Source organism: Artibeus jamaicensis, unplaced genomic scaffold (genome assembly GCF_021234435.1).
Source record: "Artibeus jamaicensis isolate MK-2021 breed Jamaican fruit bat unplaced genomic scaffold, CSHL_Jam_final contig_410, whole genome shotgun sequence".
Classification (NCBI taxonomy): domain Eukaryota; kingdom Metazoa; phylum Chordata; class Mammalia; order Chiroptera; family Phyllostomidae; genus Artibeus; species Artibeus jamaicensis.
The window spans coordinates 89,728-116,493 of record NW_026521820.1 but is presented as its reverse complement, the minus strand read 5'-3'; the positions used below and the strand labels follow the sequence as shown (position 1 = coordinate 116,493).

General features: G+C 38.0%; 1 protein-coding gene across 1 annotated transcript in view; it reads left to right on the top strand.

The window, feature by feature from the left end:
• The window catches only part of UBAC2 (UBA domain containing 2), a 233,632-nt gene that overhangs the window by 193,430 nt on the left and 13,436 nt on the right, over positions 1–26,766 (top strand). The window contains exon 8 of the mRNA XM_037151691.2: positions 3,093–3,215. Within this exon, the coding sequence (XP_037007586.2) occupies positions 3,093–3,215 (123 nt within the window). The remainder of the gene's footprint in view (positions 1–3,092; positions 3,216–26,766) is intronic.

The following is a 26,766-nucleotide window of genomic DNA, read 5'->3' as shown; positions in this document are numbered from 1 at the left end:
GGCACATGCCTGGGTTGCGGGCCAGGTCCCCAGTAGGGGGGCACATGAGCGGCAACCACACATTGATGTTTCCCTGTCTTTCTCCTTCCCTTCCCCTCTCTCTAAGAATAAATAAATATATATATTTAAAAACAGAGGAACTCCTTGGGACTCCAGAAGCCTTTGTCTCACGCAGCCATAATCCCTGCTGGTTTTTACTGCCAGAAGTTATGGTGACTTATCTTTCTGGCACTGGAACCATGGGTTGAGGGTCCTGGTGTGGTACTGGAACCCCTTGCTCCTCTGTGTGTACCTCCACAGCTGAGCTATCAATACCTCATGATTTTTAACAGTGATATATGGATGTGGGACCAGCTTGTTACTGGTCTTCACCCCTCCTACCAGCTTCTTTAAATCCCTAGTTATAGGGCTTCTGGTCAGCTAGATTTCAGGTGGTTCTCAATGATGATTGTTGTGTAGGTTAGTTGTAATTTTGGTGTGATTGTCAGAGGATTTGAGCACTGCATTTACCTACACTGTCATCTTGACTGGAAGTCTCATTTGACTTTTTAAACAAGCATTCATTTTTATTGATGCCTCCTATTGTGTCTTTGTTTTCCACTTTATTAATATTTGCTCTCAACATTCACCTTCATTCTTTCTAATTTCTTTGTATTTTTGCTTTTCCTAGTTTCTTCAATTCTTCAGTTGAATGTACTTAATTCTTTAATATTCAGTCTTCATTTTCTTTAAGCACAATATTTTCAAACTATATTAACTACTTAAATATATCCTCTACAAGCTTTTGATAATTAATGATTTCAATTATATTAACTTTTAGATATTTCCTAATTTTCATTATGATCTTTTCCATTTTAATTTTCAATGGTGCGAATTTTAATTTTTTGTTATACTTTTGATGGCAATTTCTAATTTAAATGCATTGTGGTCAGACAATATAGTCTGATATTTACGTTTTGGTATTTGTGGATGTTTCATATAGGGCTTAGTGCACAGTCACTTTTTATAAATATTTTATGTATAATGGAAAATAATGTATATTTTCTAAATATTGAGTGTAGGCTATAGACATTCATTTAGACACACTATAATCTATATTATTGTTTTTGTCTGTTAGATTTATCAAGGCATACTAAAAATTAAATATGTGTGGATGTTTTCAATTCTTATAATTCTATTAATTTTTGTTTTCTATATTTTGATGCTGTTGTATTTTAGAGAAATATGTCAATGTATTATATCACTAAAATGCTTATTTTGACCTTGAGGTCTACTTATTTGACATGAATATAGTGACATCAACTTGCTTTGGTTAGTACTTCTCTGATATTTCTTTTTCCAGCTCTTTACATCAACTCGTCTATGTCTTTATATTTTAGGTGTGTCTGTTAGGGATCGGGGGGAGGATAAAAAAAGTTCAAAATCAAGAATTCCAGGTTTTGAGTTGGTGAGTTTGTCCATGTATATTTGTTGTGATCACTAATATATTGAATTTATTTCTGCAAGTATTTCTCCAGAAAACTTTTGCATAAATTTTTGTTTATAATTTCCCTAAATTTTTAAACAATGTTTATAATGTATTTTAAGTCTTTCTTTTGTACCTTAATTACTTTGAAACTTCTGATTTTATAGCTTTCAGATTGTTCTGAATTTAAGTTCTTGTTTATTGAGGACACTGACTCTTGCTTGTGATAGGTTATTTCCTCATGGGTGTTGGATTCTGCATTCCTCAGTGGAGTTCTGTTTGTAAATCGTATTTAATTGCATAGTAAGAAAGTATCTCTCCAGAGTAATTTTATGTTTGCTTCTGTTTGACTCCTACTTATATTCACCTTCATTCCAGAACCAACTTTTATGGGTTCTTAGAACACATGTGTAGTGTAACCTGAACCCCAAATTCCTCATCTTTCAAGTGTTAGATAGACCATGATTCCTGCTCTTTCCCTGAATAAAGATCAGCCTTTTGGTTTGTTTTTCTCATCCTCTCTTTCACAGGCTGCATTTGAGGGTTGTGCCTGTAACTAGGTAGTGAGTTCAAAGTCATTACATCTTTCAGATCCAAATAGGTAACCAAGAGGTTCTGGGTTAGCAGGATATGCTCACTCTTACACCGCTGTCATTGGTAGCCTGCTTGCCTACTGCTGCAATTTTTCTTCTTCCTGGCACCTTCAGGGCTTGTTTCTGGCACCTTCAGGCCTCCATTTCTTCATTTTATGTTCAGCTATACATATGAAGTATTTTTTATTTTACCTAGCCTTGTTAGGCATTTATAGTAGAAAAAATTTCAGGTTGTCTTAGCCTGTAATTTTTCTTGATCTAGAAATAGAGATTTAAATTGAGAGTTTAAAATACTGGCATTTAGCTAAAAATGTGAATGTTTTTTCAAGCATCATGTAGTGCATATTTTTCTTCACATGGTGATTTTCTTTTCATGGATAACAGAATAAGAAAGAAATGACATTGCATCCTCTTAAATTATCCATACAGCCTCTTGGGAGGACAGCTCTGATCCTTATTTCTGAGCTCTTATCTTTGTGTGTAAGGTTTACCTTCACATTCTCTATCCTGTCCCTCAACCTGGGTTTTATCTCCGCCTGCAGTCTACCTCCACTGAGCATGCTCAGAATTAAATAAAAGGAAAAGGAGTGGGAAGAGAAAGAGGAGGAAGATAAGCGTTTTAAAGAGCTGCTGAAAGAAACTGCAGGTTTCTGGTTGCTGCCTCCTTTTGCCTTCTTTTCTGTCACACCCAGAAAGTCCCTGAACTCTGAAGAGTCCATGAAGATGAGACAGCAGGTGGGACAGAGTTAGAGGGGGCACAGTGGGCCAAATTGCACAAATAACTTTGGCGAGACTCATTAGCTTCTTTTCTCTCTATGCTCCTACTGCATTGTACTGATTTTATCCCATTGGTTGAATACTTTATCCCATTGATGCATATTTTAGGATGTGGATTGCTTGCAAACAACAGATCAGTATGACATTTTATTTCTCAGTCTATAGATATGACAGCATTGCAAAAGAATGCTCTCCCAAGCATTACGATGGTTCTCTCCCTTCTATGTCTGATCATTGTATATTGATCTTTTTTTTAGGGAGGAATGATCAATTGGAATCGTCTTTTCCCTCCTTTGAGGCAGCGACAAAATGTAAACTATCGGGATGGTCAGCAGTCTGAACAACAAGCATCCCCTCCTCTAGAGGTTTCTGAGGAACAGGTAATTAGTAACACCTAAAACATCCTAAACCACTGTGTCAAACATCAAGCAGTTGTGGTGAACAAGACTTGAAAGAATTCAAAAGTATAAATATAAAGATTTATTTTCTTTTCTTTAAGGATTTTATTTATTTTTAGAGACAGGAGAAAGAGAGGGAGAGAAGCATCAATGTGCGAGAGATACATTAATCATATGCCTCTTGCAAGCCCCAGCTGGGGACCTGGCCCTCAAACCAAGCATGTGCCCTGACCAGGGTGATCTAACTGGTGACCTTTCAGTTTGCACACTAGCACTCAACCACTGAGCCACACCAGCCAGGGCCAAATGAAAGTATATTTGATAGCACCTCTAGCAGTAATGACACTTGAATTGGCTACTCTGGGACTTACAAGTTTGAGGAAGATGTGATTTGAAAACAAATACATTGAGATCATTTATTTTTATTTGTGTGTTTTTTATTGATAGGTATTAGGTTGTTTTTGTTCCTTAATAAAAGAATGAATGAAAAGAACAAGACCAATGAATAGTCTTGTGCATGTGCATACACTCAGTATTTTGCATAATATGGTTTTCTTTTTTTGTAATTTATTTTTTTTATTGTTGTTCAAGTACGGTGGTTTGCATTTTCCCCCAACCACTCCTGCTATTACAGCCATCCCCACCTCCTTCCCCTGATCCCACCTTGCTTCATTTTGGTCATATGTCCTTTATAGTTGTTCCTGAAAACCCTTCCCCATTTTCCCCCATTATCTCTTCCCCCTTCCCTCTGGTTACTGTCAGTTTGTTCTTAATTTTAATGTCTCTGGTTATATTTTGCTTGCTTATTTGTTTTGTTGATTAAGTTCCACTTAAAGGCGAATCGTATGGTGTTTGTCTTTTACCACCTGGCTTATTTCGCTTAGCATAATGCTCTCCAATTCCATCCATACTGTTGCAAAGGATAGGAGCTCCTTTCTTTCTCCTGTTCAGTATTCCATCATGTAAACGTACCGTAGATTTTTGATCCACTCATTTACTGATGGGCACTTAGGTTGCTTCCAGGACTTGGCTATTGTAAACTGTGCAGCTATGAACATTGGGGTATATAAGTTCTTTTGGCTTGCTCTTTCAGGGTTCTTAGGTTTATAATCCAAGAAGTGGAATTGCTGGGTCAGAAGGCAGTTCCATTTCTAGTTTCCTGAGAAAATTCCTTACTGTTCTCCACAGTGGCTACACCAGTCTCCATTCCCACCAACAGTGCACCAGGGTTCCCATTTCTCCACATCCTTTCCAACATTTGTTGTTTGTTGCTTTGTTTATGATGGCCATTCTCACCAGTGTGAAGTGGTATCTCATTGCAGTTTTAATTTGAATCTCTCTGATGCCTAGTGATGCTGAGCATCTTTTCCTATGTCTCTGGGCCTTCTGTATGTCCTCCTTGGAGAAGTGTCTGTTCAAGTCCTTTGCCCATTTTTAAATGGGTTGTTTATCTTCCTGGAGTGCAATCCTGGCAGTTCTTTATATATTTAGGACATCAAAACCTTGTCCAAGGTATCATTGGCAAGTATGTTTTTTCATATAGTTGGTAAGCTTTTTATTTTGATAAGGTCCCATTTTTATTCTTTCCTTCATGTCTCTTGCTCTAGGGGACATATCAGTGAAAATATTCCTGCATGGGATATCTGAGATTTTCCAGCCTATATTCTCCTCTGGGACTTTTATTATGTCATGACACATATTTAAGTTTTTTATCCATCTTGATTTTATTTTCATTTATATTGTAAGTTGGTGATAGAGTTTCATTTTTTAAAATATATTTTATTGAGTATGCTATTACAGTTGTCCCATTCCCCCCCCCCCTTTATTCCCCTCCACCCTGCACACCTCCTCCCACCCACATTTCCCCACTTTAGTTCATGTTCATGGGCATACATATAAGTTCTTTGGCTTCTACATTTCCTATACTATTTTTAACCTCCCCCTATTTTCTACCTACCATTGATGCTACTTATTCTGTGTACCTTTTCCCCCTCTCTCCCCCTCCCACTCTCCTGTTGATAACCCTTCATGTGATTTCCATTTCTGTGGTTCTGTTCCTGTTCTAGTTTGCTTAGTTTGCTTTTATTTTTGTTTTATGTTTGGCTGTTAATACTGAGTTTGCTGTCATTTTACTGTTCATATTTTTATCTTTTTTTTTTTTGATAAATCCCTCTAACATTTCATATAATAAGGGCTTGGTGATGATGAATTACTTTAAGTTGACCTTATCTGAGAAGCACCTTATCTGCCCTTCTAGTCTGAATAAAAGCTTTGCTGGATAGAGCAATCTTGGATGTAGGTGCCTGCTTTTTATGACTTACAATATTTCTTTTTAGTCCCTTCTTGCCTGCAAGGTCTCTTTTGAGAAATCAGCTGACAGACTTAACGGGAACTCCTTTGTAAGTAATTGTCTCCTTTTCTCTTGCTGTTTCTAAGATTCTATTCTTATTTTGAATCTTGGCTAATGTAATTATGGTGTGCCTTGGTGTGTTCCTCCTTGGGTCCAATGTCTTTGGGACTCTGTGAGCTTCCTGGACTTCCTGGAAGTCTATTTCCTTTGCCAGATTGGGGAAATTCTCCTTCATTATTTGTTCAAATAAGTTTTCAATTTCTTGGTCTTCCTCTTCCCCTTCTGGTACCCCTATACTTTGGATGTTGGAATGTTTAAAGATGTCTTGGACATTCCTAACCCTCTTCTCATTTTTTTGAATTCTTGTTTCTTCATTCTTTTCTGGTTGAATGTTTCTTCCTTCTGGTCCACACCTTTGATTTGGTCCACACCAGTTTCCTTCCTATCACTGTTGATTCTCTGTACATTTTCCTTTATTTCACTTAGCATAGTCTTCATTTTTTCATCTAATTTGCAACCAAATTCAACTAATTCTGTGAGCATCCTGATTACCAGTGTTTTGAACTGTGTATCTGATAGCTTGGGTATCTCTTTTTCACTTAGTTGTATTTTTTCTGGAGCTTTGATCTGCTCTTTCATTTGGGCCATTTCTTTTTCTCAGTGCACTTATTATGTTGTAAGGGACGGAATCTTAAGTGTTCACCAGGGCAGGTCAACGTATCTGGCTGCGTTATGATGCTGTATGTGGGGGAGGGGTTTGAAAGAAAACAATGGCACTTGCTCTGCTCTTTACCGGTTTTCTCCTGCTACCCACAATCAAATTGGGCCCTTCTGGTGCAGATTCCCTGGTGGGTGGGCTTGTGTACATTCTAGGACCATGTGGGCCTCTCCAACAAACTCTCCTGTGAGGCTGGGAGTTGCTCTCAGCCTCACACAGGTGTTTTCAATTGGTGACTTGCGGCTTTATTTCTCCCCACTGGGACCCTGGGTTGTACAATCTGTTTTGCTCCCCAGCTGTTCCTCCAGGTTTATCTCCCTACGAATATGGGACCTCCTGCTCCACCAGCCACTGACTCACTGGGTCCTCCAGTCACCACGTTACCTCAAGTCCTCTCCACCCACCTTCCTCTCTGCACTACTCCTATTGATCTGAATGAATGTGTCTTCTTTAACTCTATAGTTGTGGGGCTTCCATACAGTTCAATTTTCTGTCAGTTCTATTTGTCCTTTGCTTTTTAATTGTTGTTTTCCTTCTTTTGCTTGTGCAAGGAGGCACAGTGTGTCTACCTATGCCTCCATCTTAGCTGGAAGCTCCTAATTGTTCAAGTTTCTTTTTTTTTTTCTTTTTTTTTTTGGATATAGCTATCCAGTTCTCCCAACACCATTTGTTGCAGAGGCTATTTTTATTCCATTTTATGCTGCTGCCCCTTTTGTAAAATACTAACTGACCATACAGACTTGGGTTTATTTCTGCCTCTCTAATCTGTTCCATTGGTGTGTGTCTGTTCTTATGCCACTACCATCTGGTTTAATTACAGTGGCCTTGTAATACAGTTTAGTATCAGGTATTGTGATCCTTCGTACTTTGTTCTTTCTCAAAATTGCTGCAACTATTTGGGGTCATTTGTGGTTACATATAAATTTTTGAAATGTTTGTTCTGTATCTGTGAAATATGTCAGTGGTACTTTAATAAGAATTGCATTGAATCTATAAATTGCTTTGGGTAGTACAGACATTTTGATGATGTTAATTCTACCAATCTAAGAAGGTGGTTCATGCTTCCATTTGTACCTTCCTTAATTTCTTTCTTCATTGATGTGTAGTTCTCTGAAAACAGGTCTTTTACCTACTTGGTTAGATTTATTCCTAGGTACTTTATTTTTTTTGATTGCTATAACAAATTTTTTTTCCTGATTTTTGTTTCTGATATTTCATTGTTATTATACAGAAATGCCTTTGATTTCTGGATATTGACTTTGTATCCTGCTGCTTTGCCAAATTCACTTATTAGGTCAAGTAGCCTTTTGGTGGAGTCTATAGGATTTTCTAGGTACACTATCATGTCATCTGCAAACAATGACAATTCTGTTTCCTCCTTTCCAATTTGGATGCCTTTTATTTCTCTTTCTTGGCTGTTTGCTGTGACCAGGACTTCCAAAACTGTGTTGAGTAGAAGTGGTGAAAGTAGACAACCTTGTCTTGTTGTTGATCTTAGTGGGAAATATTTCAGTTTTTTCCCATTGAGTACAATGTTGGCTGTAGGTCTCTCATAAATGGTGTTTATTATGTTGAGGAATCTTCCCTCTATTCCCACTTTGCTGAGTATTTTTATCATAACTGGGTGCAGTATCAAATGCTTTTTCCTCATTTATTGATATGATCATGTGATTTTTGTATTTCCTTTTGTTTATGTGATGTATTACACTTATTGATTTACGAATATTGTACTATCCTTGCGTCCCTGAGATGAATCTCATTTGGTCATGGTGTGCGATATTTTTAATGTATTGCCACATGCGGTTTGCCAATATTTTGTTGAGGATTTTAGTGTCTGTGTTCATCAGCCCTCTTGGCCTGACGTTTTCTTGCTTTGTTGTGTCTTTAGCTGGTTTTAAGATTAGGATGAAGATGACTTCATGGAAAGAGTCTGAGAGTCTTCCATCTTCTTGCATCTCTCAGAATAGTCTGTAAAGGATAGGGGTTAGTTCTTCCTTAAATGTCTTGTAAAATTCTCCTGGAAACTGTCCAGTCCAGGACTTTTGTGTGCTGGGAGGTTTTGATTACTACTTCAATTTCATTAGCTTTTATTTGTCGGTTCAGGCTTTCTGCATTATCTCTATTCAGCTTTGGAAGATTACATTTTTCTAGAAATTTGTCCATTTCACCTAGGTTTTCAAATTTTTTGGCATATAATTGTTTGTAGCAATTCCTTAAAGTCCTCTATATTTCTGTGGTATTGGTTATAATCCCTCCTCTCTCATTTCTGATTGTGTTTATTCGGGTCCTCTCCTTTTTTTTCTTGATGAGTCTGCTTAAAGGCTTGTTGATTTTGTTTATCTTTTCAAAGAACCAGCTCCTGGATTTATTGATCCTTTCGGTTGTTCTTTTAGTCTTCATGTTGTTTAATTCTGCTCTGATCTTGGTTATTCCCTTCCCTCCTTCTATTTGCTATGGGCTTTGTTTGTTGTTGTTCATTCAGTTCTTGTAGATGTAGTGTTAGGTTGTTTATTTGAAAACTTTTAATCTTTTTTTTTAGGTAGGCCTGTATCACTATAAACTTCCCTCTCAAGACTGCCTTTGTTGTGTCCCATAAGTTTTTGACTGTTGTGTATTTGATTTCATTTGTTTCCAGAAAATATTTGATTTCTTCCTTGATCTCACCCTTAATCTATTCATTGTTTAATAGCATGCAATTCAATCTCCATGAATTTGAGCATTTTTAAGTTTTTTTTCCTTGAGATTGGTTTCTAGTTTCAGTCCCTTGTGGTCTGAGGACATGCTTGATATAATTTTGATATTCTTGAAATTTTTTAGGCTTGTTTTGTGTCCTATCATGTGGTGTATCTTTGAAGATATTCCATGTTCATTTGAAAAGAATGTGTATTTTTCTTTCTTTGGGATGAAAGGTTCTGTATATATCAGTTGAGTCCATTTGATCTAGAGTATTGTTCAGTGCCGCAATATCCTTGTTGATATTTTGTTTGGAAAGTCTATTTTTGACAGTGGAGTGTTAAAATCCCCTAGTATAAGTGTGTTGCTGTCTATATCTTTCTTGACAATCCTCCAAAATTTTCCTTATGTATTTGGGTGCTCCTACGTTGGGTGTATATATATTTATAATGTTTATGTCTTCTTGATGGATTCTTCCCTTGAGTATTAATTATGAAGTGTCCTTCTGGATCTCCTTGCATGGTCTTTGTTTTGAAGTTTATTTTGTCAGATTGAAGTATTGCTACTCCAGCTTTTTTCTTTCTATGCATTTCCTTGGAATATTTCTTCCAACCTTTCACTTTCAGTCTGTGTATGTCTTTTTTATTTGAGGTGGGTCTCTTGTAGGCAGCATATGTGTGGGTCATGTTTTCTTATTCATTCAGCTACACTATGTCTTTTGATTGGAGCATTTAATCCGTCTACATCTAAGGTTATTATTGATGGGTACTTGTTCATTGCCATTTTTTGTACCTGCGTTACTTTCTCTCTCACTGGTTTTCTTCTTCTTCTTAAAAGAGTCCCTTTTGAATATCTTGCAGTGGTGGTTTGGTGGAGATATATTCTCTGAGGCTTCTTTTGTCTGGCAGGCTCCTTCTTTGTTCTCCCATTTTAATGGAGAGCCTTGCTGGACAGAGTAGTCTTGGTTGCAGGCCTCTGGTGTTCATTAGTTGGAATATTTTTTGCCATTCCCTTCTGGCTTAGAGCGTATCCATTGAGAAGTCAGCTGTTAGTCTTATTGGGGCTTTCTTGTATTTTACTTCCTGTTTCTCCCTTGCAGCCCTTAAGATTCTCTCTGTCTTGTGATTTTGCCATTTTAATTATGATGTGTCTTGAAGTGGGCCTCTTTGGGTTCTTCTTGATTGGTTACCCTCTATATTTCCAGGATTTGTGTGACTTTTTCTCTCCTCAGATTAAGGAAATTTTTCATCATTACTTTTTCAAACAGGTGTTCTATCCCTTGGTCTTCTTCTCCTTCTGGTTTCCCTATTATATGGATAGTATTATGTATCATTCTGTCCTGCAGTTCCCTGAACACCTCTTCATTCTTTCTGAGTCTCTTTTCCTTTTCTTGCTCTTTCTGGAAGATTTTTTCTACCTTGACCTCCAGCTGGCTGGATTCAATCTCCTCCAGCAGATTCAGTCATCTGCTTCATTCAGCCTTCTTTTAATTCCTTCTAATGTGTTCTTCAATTCAGAAATTGTGTTATTCATTTCTTCTTGGTTTTTGTTTATAGTTTCTATTTCCTTTTTTATGTTGATATAATTTACAGTGAGTTCATTGTTGTTTCTTTGTAGTTTTTGGGAATTCTACATGAGTTCACTCAGCTTCCTTAAAACCATTGCTTTGAACTCAATATTTGATAGTTGACTTGCCTGTGTTTCATTTAGCATTCTTTCTGAGGCTTCCTCCTTTTCTTTCCTTTCATTTGAGTTTGTTTCTTTGTCTTCTCATTGTTTGTGAGACTCTTTTTATTAGCCTCTGCTTCTTCAATTCATCTGTTCTGACCCCCTGAGTTTGTGGTATGAACTTCTATGGTAGGAAACCCCTGAGATTCAGTGGTACGGTCTCCTTGATCTCCTGAACTTGCTGCTCTTGGGATGCCATTAAAGTTAGCCCTCTGGATATATTTGGGTTTTGATTATTATTTGTTTATTCTTTGTTGGGTCCTTCACTCCTGCTGGCTGACCTAGGTTCACTCCATTCACCACATCTTGTATGCTGTTGTGCACGTGGTGCCAGAAGAAAACCACAAACCCCAGGGAACACACCAAGTCCCCAAAATATCTTCCCCACTGCAATTTCAGTATCAACAATGAATGAAGCAGTGTTAATAAGGGTGTAAAGAGATCAAGGCTATTATAAGAAAGGACAGAAATAAACTATAGTATAAATACTAGTCACTTAATATGCAGAAACTTTCTGGATAAGAAATGAATATTAGAAAGTGATGCAGGAAAGAAAATATCACTAATCATGAAGAAGGCCACAGTGGATTTCATTTTGGTAGCCTTTAGTATTTACCCCTGCTTTTTTCTTTCTGGATCTGCCTCTGGTGGTGTCAGATGTCGACCCCATCTGACCTTAGGTAGCGTGCTGAGACTGCCAGAGGTCTACTGTATCTGGCTGTTTCCTTCTGTTGTTAATCTAGTCACTCTGCACACAGCAGTCAGTGTTAAGCACCAGAGTCAAGGCAGAGTCCCTCCTGGGGTCAAGGCTATTGTGTCCCCTCAGGCTGCTGCTGCCCAGAAGGGATTGGTCTGCCTGAGCAGGGTGGCTATTGCAGTATGGGTGATGACTCAGCACCTAGATCCTGGCAGCCAGTCTTCCAGTTCTCTTCTCCCATGCCTCCATTCCCAGTCTCTCCTCAAGCATCTCTAGTCCACTTAGCCCTGCCTTTGCCAGGAATCTACACCTGTGGCTGTCTCATTTAGTTATTAATCTAGTCTCTCTGTACTCAGCAGTCAGACTTAAGCACCACAGAGCCAAGTCAGAGTCGCTCTTGGGAGCAGGGCTATTGTTTCCCCTGAGACTGCTACTGCTCAGAGGGGAGTGGTCTGCCTGAGCACAATGGCTACTGCCCTCTGGGGGATGACTCAGCACTGGGTTTCCTGCAGCTACTCTCTCTGCTCTCTCCCCAAATCTTCCATCCCCAGTCTCTCCTTAGGCTTCTGCAGCCCACTGCTCGTGCCTTTGCTGGAATCCCTGGTAAGTGACAGCAAATGAAAATTTGTACATTGGCCCTTTAAACAGTTCTGCATCTCTAGCTGTTCATCTCTGGCAGAGAATAACCCTTCTACTTTTCACTACTGGTTGTTGTCTGTGTACTTTTTGGTCTCTGGTGTTACAGGCTGGGAATCCCAGCTTAGGCATTAGAACCCATTCTTCTTAAGGTGATCTAACCTACCACTGAATTATCCCTCCAGTGGTGCTACCTGTGGGTGCCCAGCCAGCCCTCTCAAGCCTCTACCACACTCCTTACTAGACAGGTTGTGCCTAGCTAGTTCTTCTGTCTGTCCGAGGTTACAAGGCTTCTCTCTCAGTGTTTATTGTTCATTTGTTTGTTCCGGGTAATTTCTCCAATATTTAGTTGTAATTCCATATTGGTCCTGGGAGGAAGTTAGTGTGGCTTCCACTTACTATTCCACCATCTTGCCAACCCCATTTATGCTTCTTACTCCCTGTACCTTTTTCCCCATTCTTCCCATTCCCACTCTCCACTGATAACCCTCCATGTGATCTCCATTTCTGTGATTCCATTTCTATTCTAATTGTTTGCTTAATATCTTTTTTTGTTTTCTCTTTTTAGATTTACTTGTTGATAGTTGTGAGATTGTTGTCATTTTACTGTTCATAATTTTCATCATCTTTATTTTCTAACATATGTCCCTGTAACATTTCATATATTAAGAGCTTGGTGATGATGAACTCTTTTAACTTGACCTTATCTGGGAAGGACACTTTATCTGCCCTTGCATTCTAAGTGATAGCTTTGCTGGATAGAGTAATCTTGGATGTAGATTCTTGCCTTTCAAGACTTGGAATACTTCTTTCCAGCCCCTTGCCTATGTTTCCTTTGAGAAATCATGTGATAGTCTTATGGGCACTCCTTTGTAGGTAACAGTCTGCTTTTCTCTGGCTGCTTTTAAGATTCTTTCCGTATCTTTAATCTTGGATACATTAACGATGGTGTGCCTTGGTGTATACTTCCTTGGGTCTGACTTCTTTGGGACTTTCTGGGCTTCTTGGACTTCCTGGAAGTGTATATATCCTTTGGCAGATTGACGAAGTTCTTCTTCTTCTTTTTTTTTTCTTTTCAAATACAGTTTAAATTTCTTGCTCTTCTTCTTCTGTGTCTGGCATCCCTGTGATTCAGATGTTGGAACGTTTAAAATTATCCCAGAGGGTCCTAAGCCTCTCCTCATTTTTTCGAATTCTTGTTTCTTCAGTCTGTTCTGGTTAAATGTTTATTTCTTCCTTCTCCACACTGTTGATTTGAGTCCTGGTTTCCTTCCCTTCACTGTTGGTTCCCTATACACTTTCCTTTATTTCTCTTTTTATAGCCCGTACTTTTTTCTCTATTTTGTGACCATACTCAACCATTTCTGTGAGCATCCTGATTACCAGTGTTTTGAACTGTGCACCTGATAGATTGGCTGTCTCTTCATCACTTAGTTGTATTTTTTCTGGAGCTTTGATCTGTTCTTTCTTTGGGGCCATTTTTTGTGTCCCAACACCTGTGTCCTTATCTTTAGTCTTGGATAATGTAATGATGATGTGCCTTGTTTTGTGCTTGCATGGGTACAAGTTCTTTGGGACTCTCTGAGCTTCCTGGACTTCCTGGAAGTCTATTTCCTTTGCGAGGTTGGGGAAGTTCTCCTTCATTATGTTTTCAAGTAAGTTTTCAATTTCTTACTCCTCCTCCTCCCTTTTCAGCATCCCTATAATTGGGATAGTAGAATGTTTAAAGTTATCCCAGAGGTCCCTAAGCCCCTCTTCATTTATTGTATTCTTGTTTCTTTATTCTGTTCTGGTTGAATGTTTATTTCTTCCTTCTGTTCCAATCATTTATTCCAGTCCTCATTTCCTTCCCTTCACTGCCGGTTCCCTGTGTATTTTTCTTTATTTTATTTTGCATAGCCTTCACTTTACCCTGTATTTTGCAACCATACTGAACCATTTCTGTAAGTATCTTGATTACCATTGTTTTGAACTCTGTATCTTATAGGTTGGCTATCTCTTCATGGCTTAGTTCTATTTTCGTAGCTTTGATCTGTTCTTTCATTTGGGCCATATTTTTTTGTGTCATGTGCCTGTTATGTTTTAAGGGGCAGAGCCTCAGGAATTCACCAGGGCAGGGCAATTCACGTCACTGCATTGTGGGGCTTTTATGTGAGGGAGGGGTCACAGAGGGAACAGTGCCACTTGCTGAGCTCTCAGCCAGTTTTCAATCACTTCCCCCACCACCCACAAGGAATTTGGGCCCTTCTGGTGCTGATTCCTGGGTCCTTGGGTGGATTTGTGTACATTCTAGAATCCTGTGGATCTCTCCAACAAACTCTCCTGTGAGGCAGGTGGTCTCTCCTACTGCCCCAATCCCCACAGGTTTCTACGTGAGAGGTTTTGAGGCTTTCTTTTCTCATGCTGGCACATGGGTTGTGCTGTCTGTCTTGCTCCCCGGTTGTTCTTCCTGGTTTATCCGCATGCAAATGTGGGACTACCCAGTCTACCAGCCGCCACCTCGCCCACCAGGTCCTCCAGCCACCGCCTTGCCATGTGTCTTCTCTACATGTCCTCTCCATCCTGGCTGCCAGTCTCCACCCCTCCTACCAGTCTAGATGAGTGTTTCTTCTTTAACTCCTTGGTTGTCAGACTTCCATACAGTTCAATTTTCTGGCAGTTCTGGTTGTTTTTGTTTTTAAATTTGTTGTTGTCCTTCTTTTGGTTGTGCATGGTCTCTACCTATGCCTCCATCTTGTCTAGAAGTCCTGAAATTGGTTCTTGATAAACTTCTGATCAGGATAACAGTGGAGGCAGACATGGCTAGCCTCTTGACACAGTCACATCAAAATTACAACAACACTATAGAGCAACCATCACTCAGAACCATTAGAAACAGAGTTGAATGGAGTTCTAAAAGCTAGGAAATCAAGTTGACTGTGAGTCTGACAACTATGCAATAAAGAATCCAGAGTGGTGGAAGGGGTGCAGATGTGGAACAAGCTGGTATCACACCCATATGTGGTGGATAAAAATTCAGGAGGGATACCTTGGGAGTGAGGAGACCCAGCACCACACCATGCCCCAAGTCCAGGATTCCAGGGCCAAGATAAGTCCCCACAACTTTTGGCCAAAATGCAGCAGGGATTTAATTGGTAGAAGGAACTGCTGAAGCTGCAAGCAATTTCTCTTAAAGAACCCATACATGAATCACCTACTCAGACTTACTCCTTCTGAACTCCAGCACCAGGGTAGCAGCCTGAAAGGCACCCATGGAATACAGGGAGAGACTGAAGTGTCTGGCATCAAGGCAAGCAGAGGCCATTTTCCCTTTTCTAAACCGTCCGCCCACAGAGCTGGCAAGGTGGTTTCATATCTGAAACTCCATCAAGCTGGCTAACATTGTTTGACCCACCTTGGAGATCCCCAGAGACTTGGCCCTACCCAACTTACAAGCCCATTCAAGCTGCTTTTCCATATGAATAGCTGGTCTTGGCTCATGCTTCACAACTTCCTAAACCTCTCAAACAAGCAACAGCTGGCCTCAGTGAGTCCCAGGCCTGGCACTAGCAACAGCCAGCTTAGATTTACAGCTTAGCTTCACCCAGGAATCTCCAAGCCCAATACAAGTAACAGCTGTCTCAAATTGCTTTGCAGCTTAGGCAGGGTGCCCCAGGCAAAACACATGTGAGGGCTGTGCTTGGGCTGCACCAGCTGGGAAACCCCAAAGCCAGCACACCCTGTGGACAGCTACAGACCATGTTGGTGTACCACCACCCTGCCTCTACACAGCTAATTCTCAATGGAGGGTGGAGGTTGGTGGTCCATGGTCACAGCCAGTCCTTGCAGGTGACTGGCATGGGTAAATCCCTCAGTTGGCATTGGTCTGCCAATAGCAATCAAGTCTCAACCACAAGAGAGGGGTGTACACAACCCACACAAGGGATGCACATTGAGTACCCCACTTGGGTGATAGAGGAGGATGTGCTACTGGACCTTATAGGATACCTATTACATTAGGTCACACTACCAAGACATGGAATCAGAGCAGCTCTGCCTTATACATACAAACAAACACAAGGAAACTTTCAAAACTTTGAAGTCAAGAAACGTGGCCCAAATGAAACAACAGATCAAAACTCCAGAAAAAGAGCTAAACAAAATGGAGATAAGCAATCTGTCTGATTCAGAGTTTAAAACACTAGATATAAGGATGCTCAAGGAACTTAGTGAGGACCTCAACATTGTAAAAAAAGATCCAGTCATAAATGAAGGATACACTAGTTGAAATAAAGGACCATTTTCAGGGAAACAATAATAGAGCGAATGAAACTGAGAATCATACAATGATTTGGAATATAAGGAAGGAAGAAACAACCACATAGAACAACAAGAAATAAAAAGAATTTTTAAAAAATAAGGCTTGTATAAGCAGTCTCTGGGACAATTTCAAGTGGTCCAACATTCACACCCTAGGGGTACCAAAAGAAGAGAAAATTCAAAAAATTAGAAATCTATTTGAAAAAATAGTGAAAGAGAACTTCCCCAGTTTGGTGAGGGAAGTATATATGGGAGTACGGGAAGTACAGGGAGTCCCAATTATGATAGATGCAAAGAGGTCCACTAAAATCATAATTAAAATGCCAGTGGTTAAAGACAAAGAGAATCTTAAAAGCAGCAAAAGAAAAGAAGTTAGTTACCTATAGGGGAGTTCCCATAAGACTGTCAGCTGATTTCTCAAAAGAAACTATGCAGCCTAGAAGAGATTGGTAAGAAATATTCTAAGTCATGAAAATCAAGGTCCTACAACCAAGAATATTCTATCCAGCAAAGCTATCATTTAGAAGTAAAGGGCAGATAAAGAGCTTCCCAGAGAAGAAAAAAACTAAAGGAGTTCATCACCAGACCATTAATATATGAAATGTTAAAGGGACTTATTTAAGAAAAAGAGGAAGACTAGGAACAATAAAATGGAACAAAACTAGGAACAATAAAATGGCAAAATATATATCTATCAACAATTGAATCTAAAAAACAAACTAAGCAAACAAGAACAGAGACAGAATGATGGATATGGAGAATGTTTTGATGTTCGCCAGATGAGAGGGTGAATAGGGGAATGGATGAATTGGTGAGGGGTTTAAGAAGTACAAATAGGTAGTTACAGCATAGCCATGGGGATGTAAAGTATAGTGTAGGAAATGGAATAGCCAAAAAACTTATATGCATGACCCATGGACATGAACAATGATGGAAGGATTACCTGAGGAAGTGGGGGTTGCTGGGTAGAGGGTGGCAAAGGGAGAAAAATCAGGACAACTGTAATAGCATAATCAATAAAATATAATTTAAGAAAAAAGAAATTGTTTCATTACAAAGGGAGGGAGAGAAGATGAATGGATGGAGAGGGAGTGGTACTTTCTGAGTATCCATTTTGTGTGGTTTTGATTTTAGGAATCAAGTTAATCTTTTACATATTCAAAAAGCCAGTTTGATAGATAACAATGGTAAAAACTAAAAGGAAACAGAAATTAATGATTCCAGCTCTATTTTAAACGAGTAACATAATCATAAGGGGAGGGAGGATAAATTAGTTTCAGTAACTTTTGAACATAATATGCCCTCTCTCTAAAGCAAAAAAGAACTGCAAAGAAATTTTGAACTCTTTATAGGTTTATTTTGTTAAAGTAACATATGTACCATAATTCTGAAATTATGTTGTTACAAAATGTAGATTTGAGTAAATGAGGAGATAGGTTGATCTTACTGTTGAAGAAGGAAAATAAAACTACTGAATAGGGGAAGGCAAGGAAGAACCATATGGAGTTGGATTGGAATTAGAGATATCAGCATAAGTTTATTATTTAATACTTATGTGTATATGTACATTATCTTAGCTCTCTCTACCAAAAAGAATCAGAAGTAGTAGCCTCCCAGGAACACTGAGCACACTCAGACCCCAGATCTAGTTTCTAAATACTTTTGCCCACTAACAGGACCAACCTCTTTAGACAAATGGTGGGTCCCAGGCCTAGTGTAAAGGAGGTACAGGATGACCTGGACTACCTTATACATAGATTTAAAGAAGTGCTCCATAACTGAGGAGGCATGCCATAGTGAAATTGGAGTCAGCCTGAGGGGATCCCAGTGGCCAAATCTGAGACATCAGATTTGAGCATCAAAGTAAATAAGGGCAGTACTTTATATCATCCATTTGTGGGTGGGCAGGGAGAAATCCATGAGTTTATATTGATATTCATAGGTAAATCAATATTTATATAAATATATCCACAAGATTAGAGAAATGCTTTTTCTTTCAATGGAATGTAAAGAATACAGGAAGAATGATAACATTGAAAAAAATCACAGTTTTGCAGCTATCAGAATTAAAATCTATTCAGGGAAGAATCATCAATATATAAAGCACAGGTCTTATATAATATCAAAGTCTCTCCCCACAAGTTATCTGTTAATTACAAAAGAAAATAGTAACTATACAGTGGAGAAATTGGATGCCAGCTTAAATAACTCATCAGAATTAACATTACCAATAATGGAACAAAGAGCATTGTGGGCAGACGCCCAAAAAGGACACATCAGTCATGTGTTAAAATAAAAAATGCATAACTTTATTCATAAAGGAAAAACAGACAATACCGATCTAAGAGACATTCCATAAATACCTGTCTTGTGTCTTCAACCATACTGATGTCACAAACTTACAGATTGAAGGACACTAGGGAGGCATGCTAACTAAATGTCACACATGATCCAGGAATGGATTTTTGTGCTGGAAAATTGGGAGAAGAGGGGTAGTGAAAGAATGTTGTACAGTCAGTTAATGAAATTGGACTGTAGATTAGTTAATAGTTTTCTATTAATGTTAAGTTTCTAGAATTTGGTATCTACACTGATTGTGGTTACGAAAGAAATATCCTTGTTCTTAGAAAAATAGAAGACACTGAAATACTAAGGGGTCAAGGGACATGATGTAAGTAACTTAATCTCAAATGGCTCAGGAAACACAAGTATGACAACGTGTTTATAAACAGAAAGAGAAAGCAACTATGGCAAAATAACATTTGCTAAATCCAAATGAAGAGTAATCAGGGGTTTTTGGTCCTATTACTGAAAATTTTCTGTAAGTTTGAAATTATTTCAAATTAAAGTTCAAAGAAACTTATAAAAATGTAAGTTTAGAGCATTACAATAATAAAACTTTTATATCACCTTCCACATAAAATGCTTTCTTGTGAAAGCAAATCAAGGTCAACATTTCATAGTGGTCACACGACCCAGGCAATCACCTCCTCCATTTTTGTCCCCAGAGTAAAATGCCACTTGGACCCAAACCACCTGGATTAGACCATGATAAATGCTTTTGAAAAAAAACAATATACTGTCTGATGAATTGATCCATTCCATTGCCCTTGCAGCTTCTCAGTTCATACTGATCATTTCAGCAACACTTTAGGATTGAGAGGTACATTAAGGAGCCAGAGTTCATAGTTCTTCTCTTCCACCTCCATTAGAGAATTTCTATAAAAATATTATCCTACAATAACTCCACATTTGTAAGATTTATGGTAACAGAACAAAAAGTAAGCTAATGCTTTCAAATTCAGGTAATAAGAGAGTTCTGTCCTATTACTGTATACTTCATAGGCCCTCAAGTCCCATTCTTCATAGAGGATCCATTAACTGTGAGTTATTTAAAGATGAAATAGTTCTTAGCTTTGGCATTTCATTTTAAAAAAAGTGCCAAAAAGTGATAACAGGAGAGTGTGTGGAATTGAAATCTTTAAAGTTCATCAATGAATCATTTTCCTTGATCCTCCCAGAGTGACAGCAGTGAAGCTAACATGTTGTCAGTGTCAGTTTCAAACAGCATTTACTTTTTCCTTCCTGTTATGAAAAGATATAACTACATGAAAAGTTGTTTTTTATATTTTTAATGATTTTATTTCAATGTACTTTTTAAAAATTTTTTTTAAATTATTTTTCAACTACAGTATTCTGTCTTTTACTCCCATCCAAGGCCACCCCCTTTTGCCCCCAACCTCCCTCCCCTTTCCACCCCCCTTAGTTGTTGTCCATGTATCCTTTATACTAGTTCCTGCAAATCCTTCCCCTTCTTCCCCTGAAATTCCCTCCCCTCTCCCTTCTGGTCACGCCCCCCCTGTTCTCGATTTCAGTGTAGTTGTTTTTATTTTGCTTGCTTGTTTGTTTTGTTGTTTTGCTTCCTGTTAAAGGTGAGATCATATGCTATTTGTCTTTCAACACCTGGCCTATTTCACTCAGCATAATGCTTTCCAGTTCCATCCAAGCTGTTGCAAAGGGTAGGAGCTCCTTCTTTCTTTCTGCTGCATAGAATTCCATTGTGTATATGTACCATAATTTTTTGATCCATTCATTTACTGATGGGCACCTAGGTTGCTTCCATCTCTTGGCTATTGGAAATTGTGTTGCTATGAACATTGGGTGCATAGGTTCTTTTGGATTGGTATTTTAGAGTTCTTAGGATACAATTCCAGCAATGGAATTGCTGGGTCATAAGGCAGGTCCATTTTTAGTTTTCTCAGAAAATTCCATAGTGTTTTCCATGATGGTTTTACCAGTCTACATTCCCACCAACAGTGAACTAGGGACCCCTTTTCCCCACACCCTCTCCAACATTTATTGTTTGTTGCTTTGTTTATGATAGCCATTCTGACTGGTGTAAAGTGGTATCTCATTGTGGTTTTAATTTGCATCTCTCTGATAGTTAGCGATATTGAGCATCTTTTCATGTGTCTCTGGATCCTCTGTATGTCCTCCTTTGAGAAGCTTCTTGTTCAAGTCCTTTCCCCATTTTTTAATTGGGTTGGTTGTCTTCTTAGAATGGAGTTGTGTAAGTTCTTTGTATATTTGGAGATTAAACCTTTGTCTCAGGTATCATTGGCGATTATGTTTTCCCATACAGTTGGTTGTCTTTTTATTTTAATACTATTTTCTTTAGCCATGCAGAAGCTTTTTATTTTGATGAGATCCCATTTGTTTATTCTTTTCTTTATGTCCCTTGCTCTAGGGGACATATCAGTAAAAAAGTTGCTGTGTGAAATATCTGAGATTTTCCTGCCAATGTTCTCCTCTAGGACTCTAATGGTTTCAAGGCTTATATTTAAGTCTTTTATCCATCTTGAATGTATTTTGGTGTATGGTGTAAGTCGGTGCTCAAGTTTCATTTTTTTGCACATAGCTGTCCAGTTCTCCCAACACCATTTGTTGAAGACGCTATTTTTAGTCCATTTTATGTTACTGCCCCCTTTGTCAAATATTAATTGACTATAGAGAGTTGGGTTTATTTCTGGGCTCTCTGTTCTGTTCCATTGGTCTATGTGCCTGTTTTTCTGCCAGTATCATGCTGTTTTGATTACAGTGGCCTTGTAATACAATTTGATATGAGGTATTGTGATCCCTCCTACTTTGTTCTTCTTTCTCAAAAGTACAGCTGCTATTTGGGGTCGTTTATGGTTCCATATAAATTTTGAAGTGTTTATTCTATGTCTGTGAAATATGCTATTGGTACTTTAATAGGTATTGCATTGAATCTGTAAATTGCTTTGGGTAGTATGGACATTTTGATGATGTTAATTCTTCCAATCCATGAACAAGGTATATGTTTCCATTTGTGTGTGTCTTCCTTGATTTCTTTCTTCAGTGTTGTGTTTTCTGCATACAGGTTTTTTATCTCCTTGGTTAGGTTTATTCCCAGATAGTTTATTTTTGTTTTTGCTATATCGAATGGGATTTTTTCTTGATTTCTCCTTCTGCTGATTTATTATTAGTATATAAAAATGCCTTTGATTTGTGGATATTGACTTTGTATTCCCTGTTTTACAAAATTCATTTATTAGTTCAAGCAGTTTTTGAGTAAAGTCTATAGGATTTTCCATGTACACTATCATGTCATCTGCAAATAATGACAGTTTTGTTTCCTCCTTTCCAATTTGGATGCCTTTTATTTCCTTTTCTTGTCTGATGGCTGTGGCTAAAACTTCCAATACTATATTGAATAGAAGTGGTGAAAGTGGATATCCTTATCTTGTTCCTGATCTTAGTGGAAAAGATTTTAGTTTTTGTCCATTGAGTATGATGTTGCCTGTAGGTCTCTCATATATGGCCTTTATTATATTGAGGAATGCTCTCTCTATTCCCACTTTGCTGAGTGTTTTTATCATAAATGGGTGTTGTACCTTATCAAAAGCTTTTTCCATGTCTATTGATATGATCATGTGGTTTTTGTCTTTGCTTTTATTTATGTGATGTATTACATTTACCGATTTGCAAATGTTGAACCATCCTTGCATTCCTGGGATGAATCCCACTTGGTCATGGTGTATAATCCTTTTGATGTATTGTTGGATGCGATTTGCCAATATTTTGTTGAAGATTTTAGCATCTATGTTCATTAGCAATATTGGCCTGAAGTTCTCTTTCTTTGTTGTGTCTCTGTCTGGTTTTGGAATTAGGATGATGCTGCCTTCATAAAAGGAATTTGGGAGTTTTTCATCCTTTTGGATTTTTTGGAATAGTCTGTGAAGAATAGGGGATAGCTCTTCCTTAAATGCTTTGTAGAATTCTCCTGTGAAACCATCTGGTCCAGGGCTTTTGTGTGATGGGAGTTTTTTGATTACTGCTTCAATGTCTTTTGCTGTTATTTGTCTATTCAGGTTTTCTGCTTCTTTTTCATTCAGTTTTGGAAGATTATATTTTTCTAGAAATGTGTCCATTTCCCCTAGGTTTTCAAATTTCTTCGCATACAGTTCTTCATAGTAATTTCTTAAAATCTCTTCTATTTCTGTGGTATCAGGTGTAATCTTTTCTCTTTCATTTCTCATTGTGTTTATTTGTGTCCTCTCTCTTCTTTTCTTGATGAGCCTGTTTTGTTTATCTTTTCAAAGAACCAACTCCTGGATTCATTGATTTTTACAGTTGTGCTTTTAGTCTCTATGTCATTTAATTCTGCTCTGATCTTTGTTACTTCCTTCCTTCTGCTTGCTCTGGACTGTCTTTGTGGTTGTTCCTTGAGTTCTTGCAGGTGTAGGGTAAGGTTGTTTGTTTGAAATGTTTTTATCTTCTTTAGGTAGGCCTGTGTTGCTATGAACTTCCCTCTCAGGACTGCCTTGGCAGTGTCCCATAAATTTTGGGTTGTTGTGAGATCGTTTTCATTTGTTTCCAGGAACCTTTTGATTTCTTCCCTAATTTCATTCTTGACCCATTCATTGTTTAATAGCATACCATTCAGTCTCCATGATTTTAGGTGTTTTGGGTTTTTTCCTTTGGGGTTGGTTTCCAATTTCAGTCCCTTGTGGTCAGAGAAAATGCTTGGTATGATTTCAATATTCTTGAATTTGTTGAGACTCGTTTTGTGTCCTATCATGTGGTCTATCTTTGAAAATGTTCCATGTGCATTCGAAAAGAATGTGTATTTAGCCTCTTTGGGATGAAGGGCTCTATATATATCAGTTAAGTCCATTTCCTCTAGGGTGTTGTTTAATGCCACAATATCTTTGTTGATATTTTGTTTGGAAGATCTCTCCACTTTTGATAGTGGAGTGTTAAAATCCCCTACTATAAGTATGTTGCTGTCAATGTCTTTCTTGAAGTCCTCTAAGATTTTCTTTATGTATTTGGGTGCTCCTGTGTTGGGTGCATATATATTTACGATGTTAATGTCTTCTTGGTGGATTCTTCCCTTGAGTATTATGAAGTGACCTTCTGGGTCTCTCTTTATGGCCCTCTTTTTGAAGTCTGTTTTGTCTGATATGAGAATTGCTACCCCAGCTTTTTTTTTTTCTTGTTCGTTTGCTTGGAAAATTTGTTTCCAGCCTTTCACTTTTAGTCTGTGATGGTCTTTTGTCCTGAGGTGGGTCTCTTGTAGTCAGCATATGTGTGGGTCATGCTTTCTTATCCATTCAGCTATTATGTGTCTTTTGATTGGAGCATTTAATCCATTTACAATTAAGATTATTATTGGTAGGTACTTATTCATTGCCATTTTTGTACCTGTGTTCCTCCCTGTCTCTCTCTTTTTCTTCCTTTCCTTAAATCAGTCCTTTTAGTATTGATTGTAGGACTGGTTTGGTGGAAGCATATTCTTTTAGATGTTTTTTTGTCTTGGAAGCTCTTTATTTGGCCTTCTATCTTGATTGAGAGCCTTGCTGGGTAAAGTAGCCTTGGTTGTAGGCCTCTGATTCTCATTACTTGGAATATTTCTTGCCATTCTCTTCTTGCTTGGAGTGTTTCCATTGAGAAGTCAGTAGCTAACCTATTGGGGCTCCCTTGTTTGTTACTTCTTTTTTCTCCCTTGCTGCCTTTAAGATTCTCTCTTTCTCTTGGAATTTTGCCATTTTAATGATGATGTGTCTTGAAGTGGGCCTCTTTGGGTTCCTCTTGATTGGGACTCTGTGATTCCTGGATTTGTGTGACTTTTTCTCTCGTCATATTAGGGAAATTTTCTCTCATTACTCTTTCAAGTAGGTTTTCTATCCCTTGTTCTTCTTCTTCTCCTTCTGGTATTCCTATTATTCGGATATTATTACATTTTATATTGTCTTGCATTTCTCTTAATCCCTCTTCATTCTTTCTGAGCTTCTTTTTCTTTTCTGCTGTTTCTGTGAGATGTTTTTTACTTTGTCTTCCAACTCACTAATCCGATCCCCCGTCTCATCGACTCTACTTTTAATACTTTCCACTATGTTCTTCAATTTGGAAATTGTATTCTTCATTTCTTCTTGTCCCTTGCTAAAAGTTTCCTTTTTCTTTTTCATTTTGATATAGTTTGCGGTGAGATCATTGTAGCTCCTCTGTAGTTTCTAGTAGCTCATTGTGAGCCTTTTGAACTTCCTGATAACCAGTGCTTTGAATTCAGTATCTGATAGTTGACTTGCCTCTATTTCATCTAACATTCTTTCTGAGGGTTCCTCCTTTCCTTTCATTTGGGGATTGTTTCTTTGTCTTCCCATTGTTTGTGAGACTCTTCTTGTTAGCCTCAGCTTCTTAGATTAATCTGTTTTGACTCCCTGGGTTTATGGTGTGAACTTCTGTGGTGGAATGCCTGTGAATTTCAGTGGTGCAGTCTCTTTCGGTTATCATGTCGTCCTCTGCTTGCACCTACTCAAATATGCAGCAACTTGTGGCTTTTCTCCTACAACAAAGTGAAATTTGTCTCTCTGACTCTACTGTTGGGAAGCCTCTTCTATGGGTCGAGCTCTGGTCTTTTCGTATTTTCAAGTTGTTCGTGTCTCGTCTGGTTCCTCCATGACCATCAAGATTCATGGTCCCTTATTTTCATATATGCTGAGCAACTGCTGGCTGCCTGGCTTCTCACTCCGCCGATCAGACAGGATTCTCTCCCTTGAGTACAAGGAACTGGAATCTGCTCTGTCCTACTCCATCACCATCTTGCTGAAAAGTTGTTTTTAACATATGCTTCCTTAGCATTGATGTTCTAAATCTTATTTTTTATGTTTCTTGATTATCCTGAAAATGGCTGTTACAGACTCTCATTACATGAAGACGTAGACTCCTCCCTGCCATTATTTATTAAGCAGATGCTTAGTTTTTCTTGTGATAGGTGCTAGAGAGAGTGTAAAAGATAAAAATATATAATTTTTGCTCTTAACATGTTATAATAACATTTAGAAATTTATAGCTAATGTATAATCTCTTGGTTAGTTTGTTGAGACCACACATTATCTAAAATCAAATTTGTTAGCTTGATTAAGATAGTGTAAAGTAACAAAACATTTTTATGCTTAATTTTTCAATTAAGTGTGCTATATTGTCTTTATTTAATATCAAAATTATATAATTTTAATACTTTAAGAAACTTATAATTTTCTAAACCAAAAAAAGTAGAAATAATTATTTGATCTTTTTCTGAGGTAAAGAATCACATCTGGAATTTAAATGCAATATGTTTAAAATAGAAAATGTACTGCATCTATTTTGAAAACAAACGTATTCTAAGAAAGAATGTGCATCCTTTATTAAATTCAGTAATAGCCTAACATACAGCCACAGAAATGTTTTGCTGCCTTTTGTACTTTGCTATTGTTAAGTGTATGGATTTCTAATTCTTCACAGTCCACTTCTACTGTTTTTTAGTTAGTAGACCCTTCTCCTTTTCTGGCTCATCACCCCCTGCAGATGCTATTCCAGGTACTTTTAAGAATATGCAAAACTCAGGTATCACCCAATAAACTTTTTAAATAATCAAATATACTCGAATGTCTACTATCTTAAAAATAAGTATATTTTTATACTTATTTATATACATACACATATATAGGGTGGGGCAAAAGTAGGTTTACAGTTGTGAGTACGTAAAAAACAGAGTTTATTCTTTGCATTATTATTTATTATTTTCCACACGAACAATGGTAAACCTACTTTTGCCCCATTCTATATACATTATTCTATTTCTCATTTTTTTTTAAACAAGGGATTTTTTTATACTACACCCATAGTCAAAATTAACAAATAACACAGTTTTGTCATATTGGCTTCATTTTTTTTTAAATCAAGGGGCAAAAAACTTGCCCTGACTAGCATGGCTCAGCTGATTGAGCATCACCCCCAAACTAAAAGGTCACAGGTTCAGTTCCCAGTCAGGGCACATGCCTGGGTTGCAGGCCAGTCCCTGCTTGGAGGTGTGAGAGAGGCAACTGATCAGTGTTTCTCTCACACATTAATGTTTCTCTCCCTT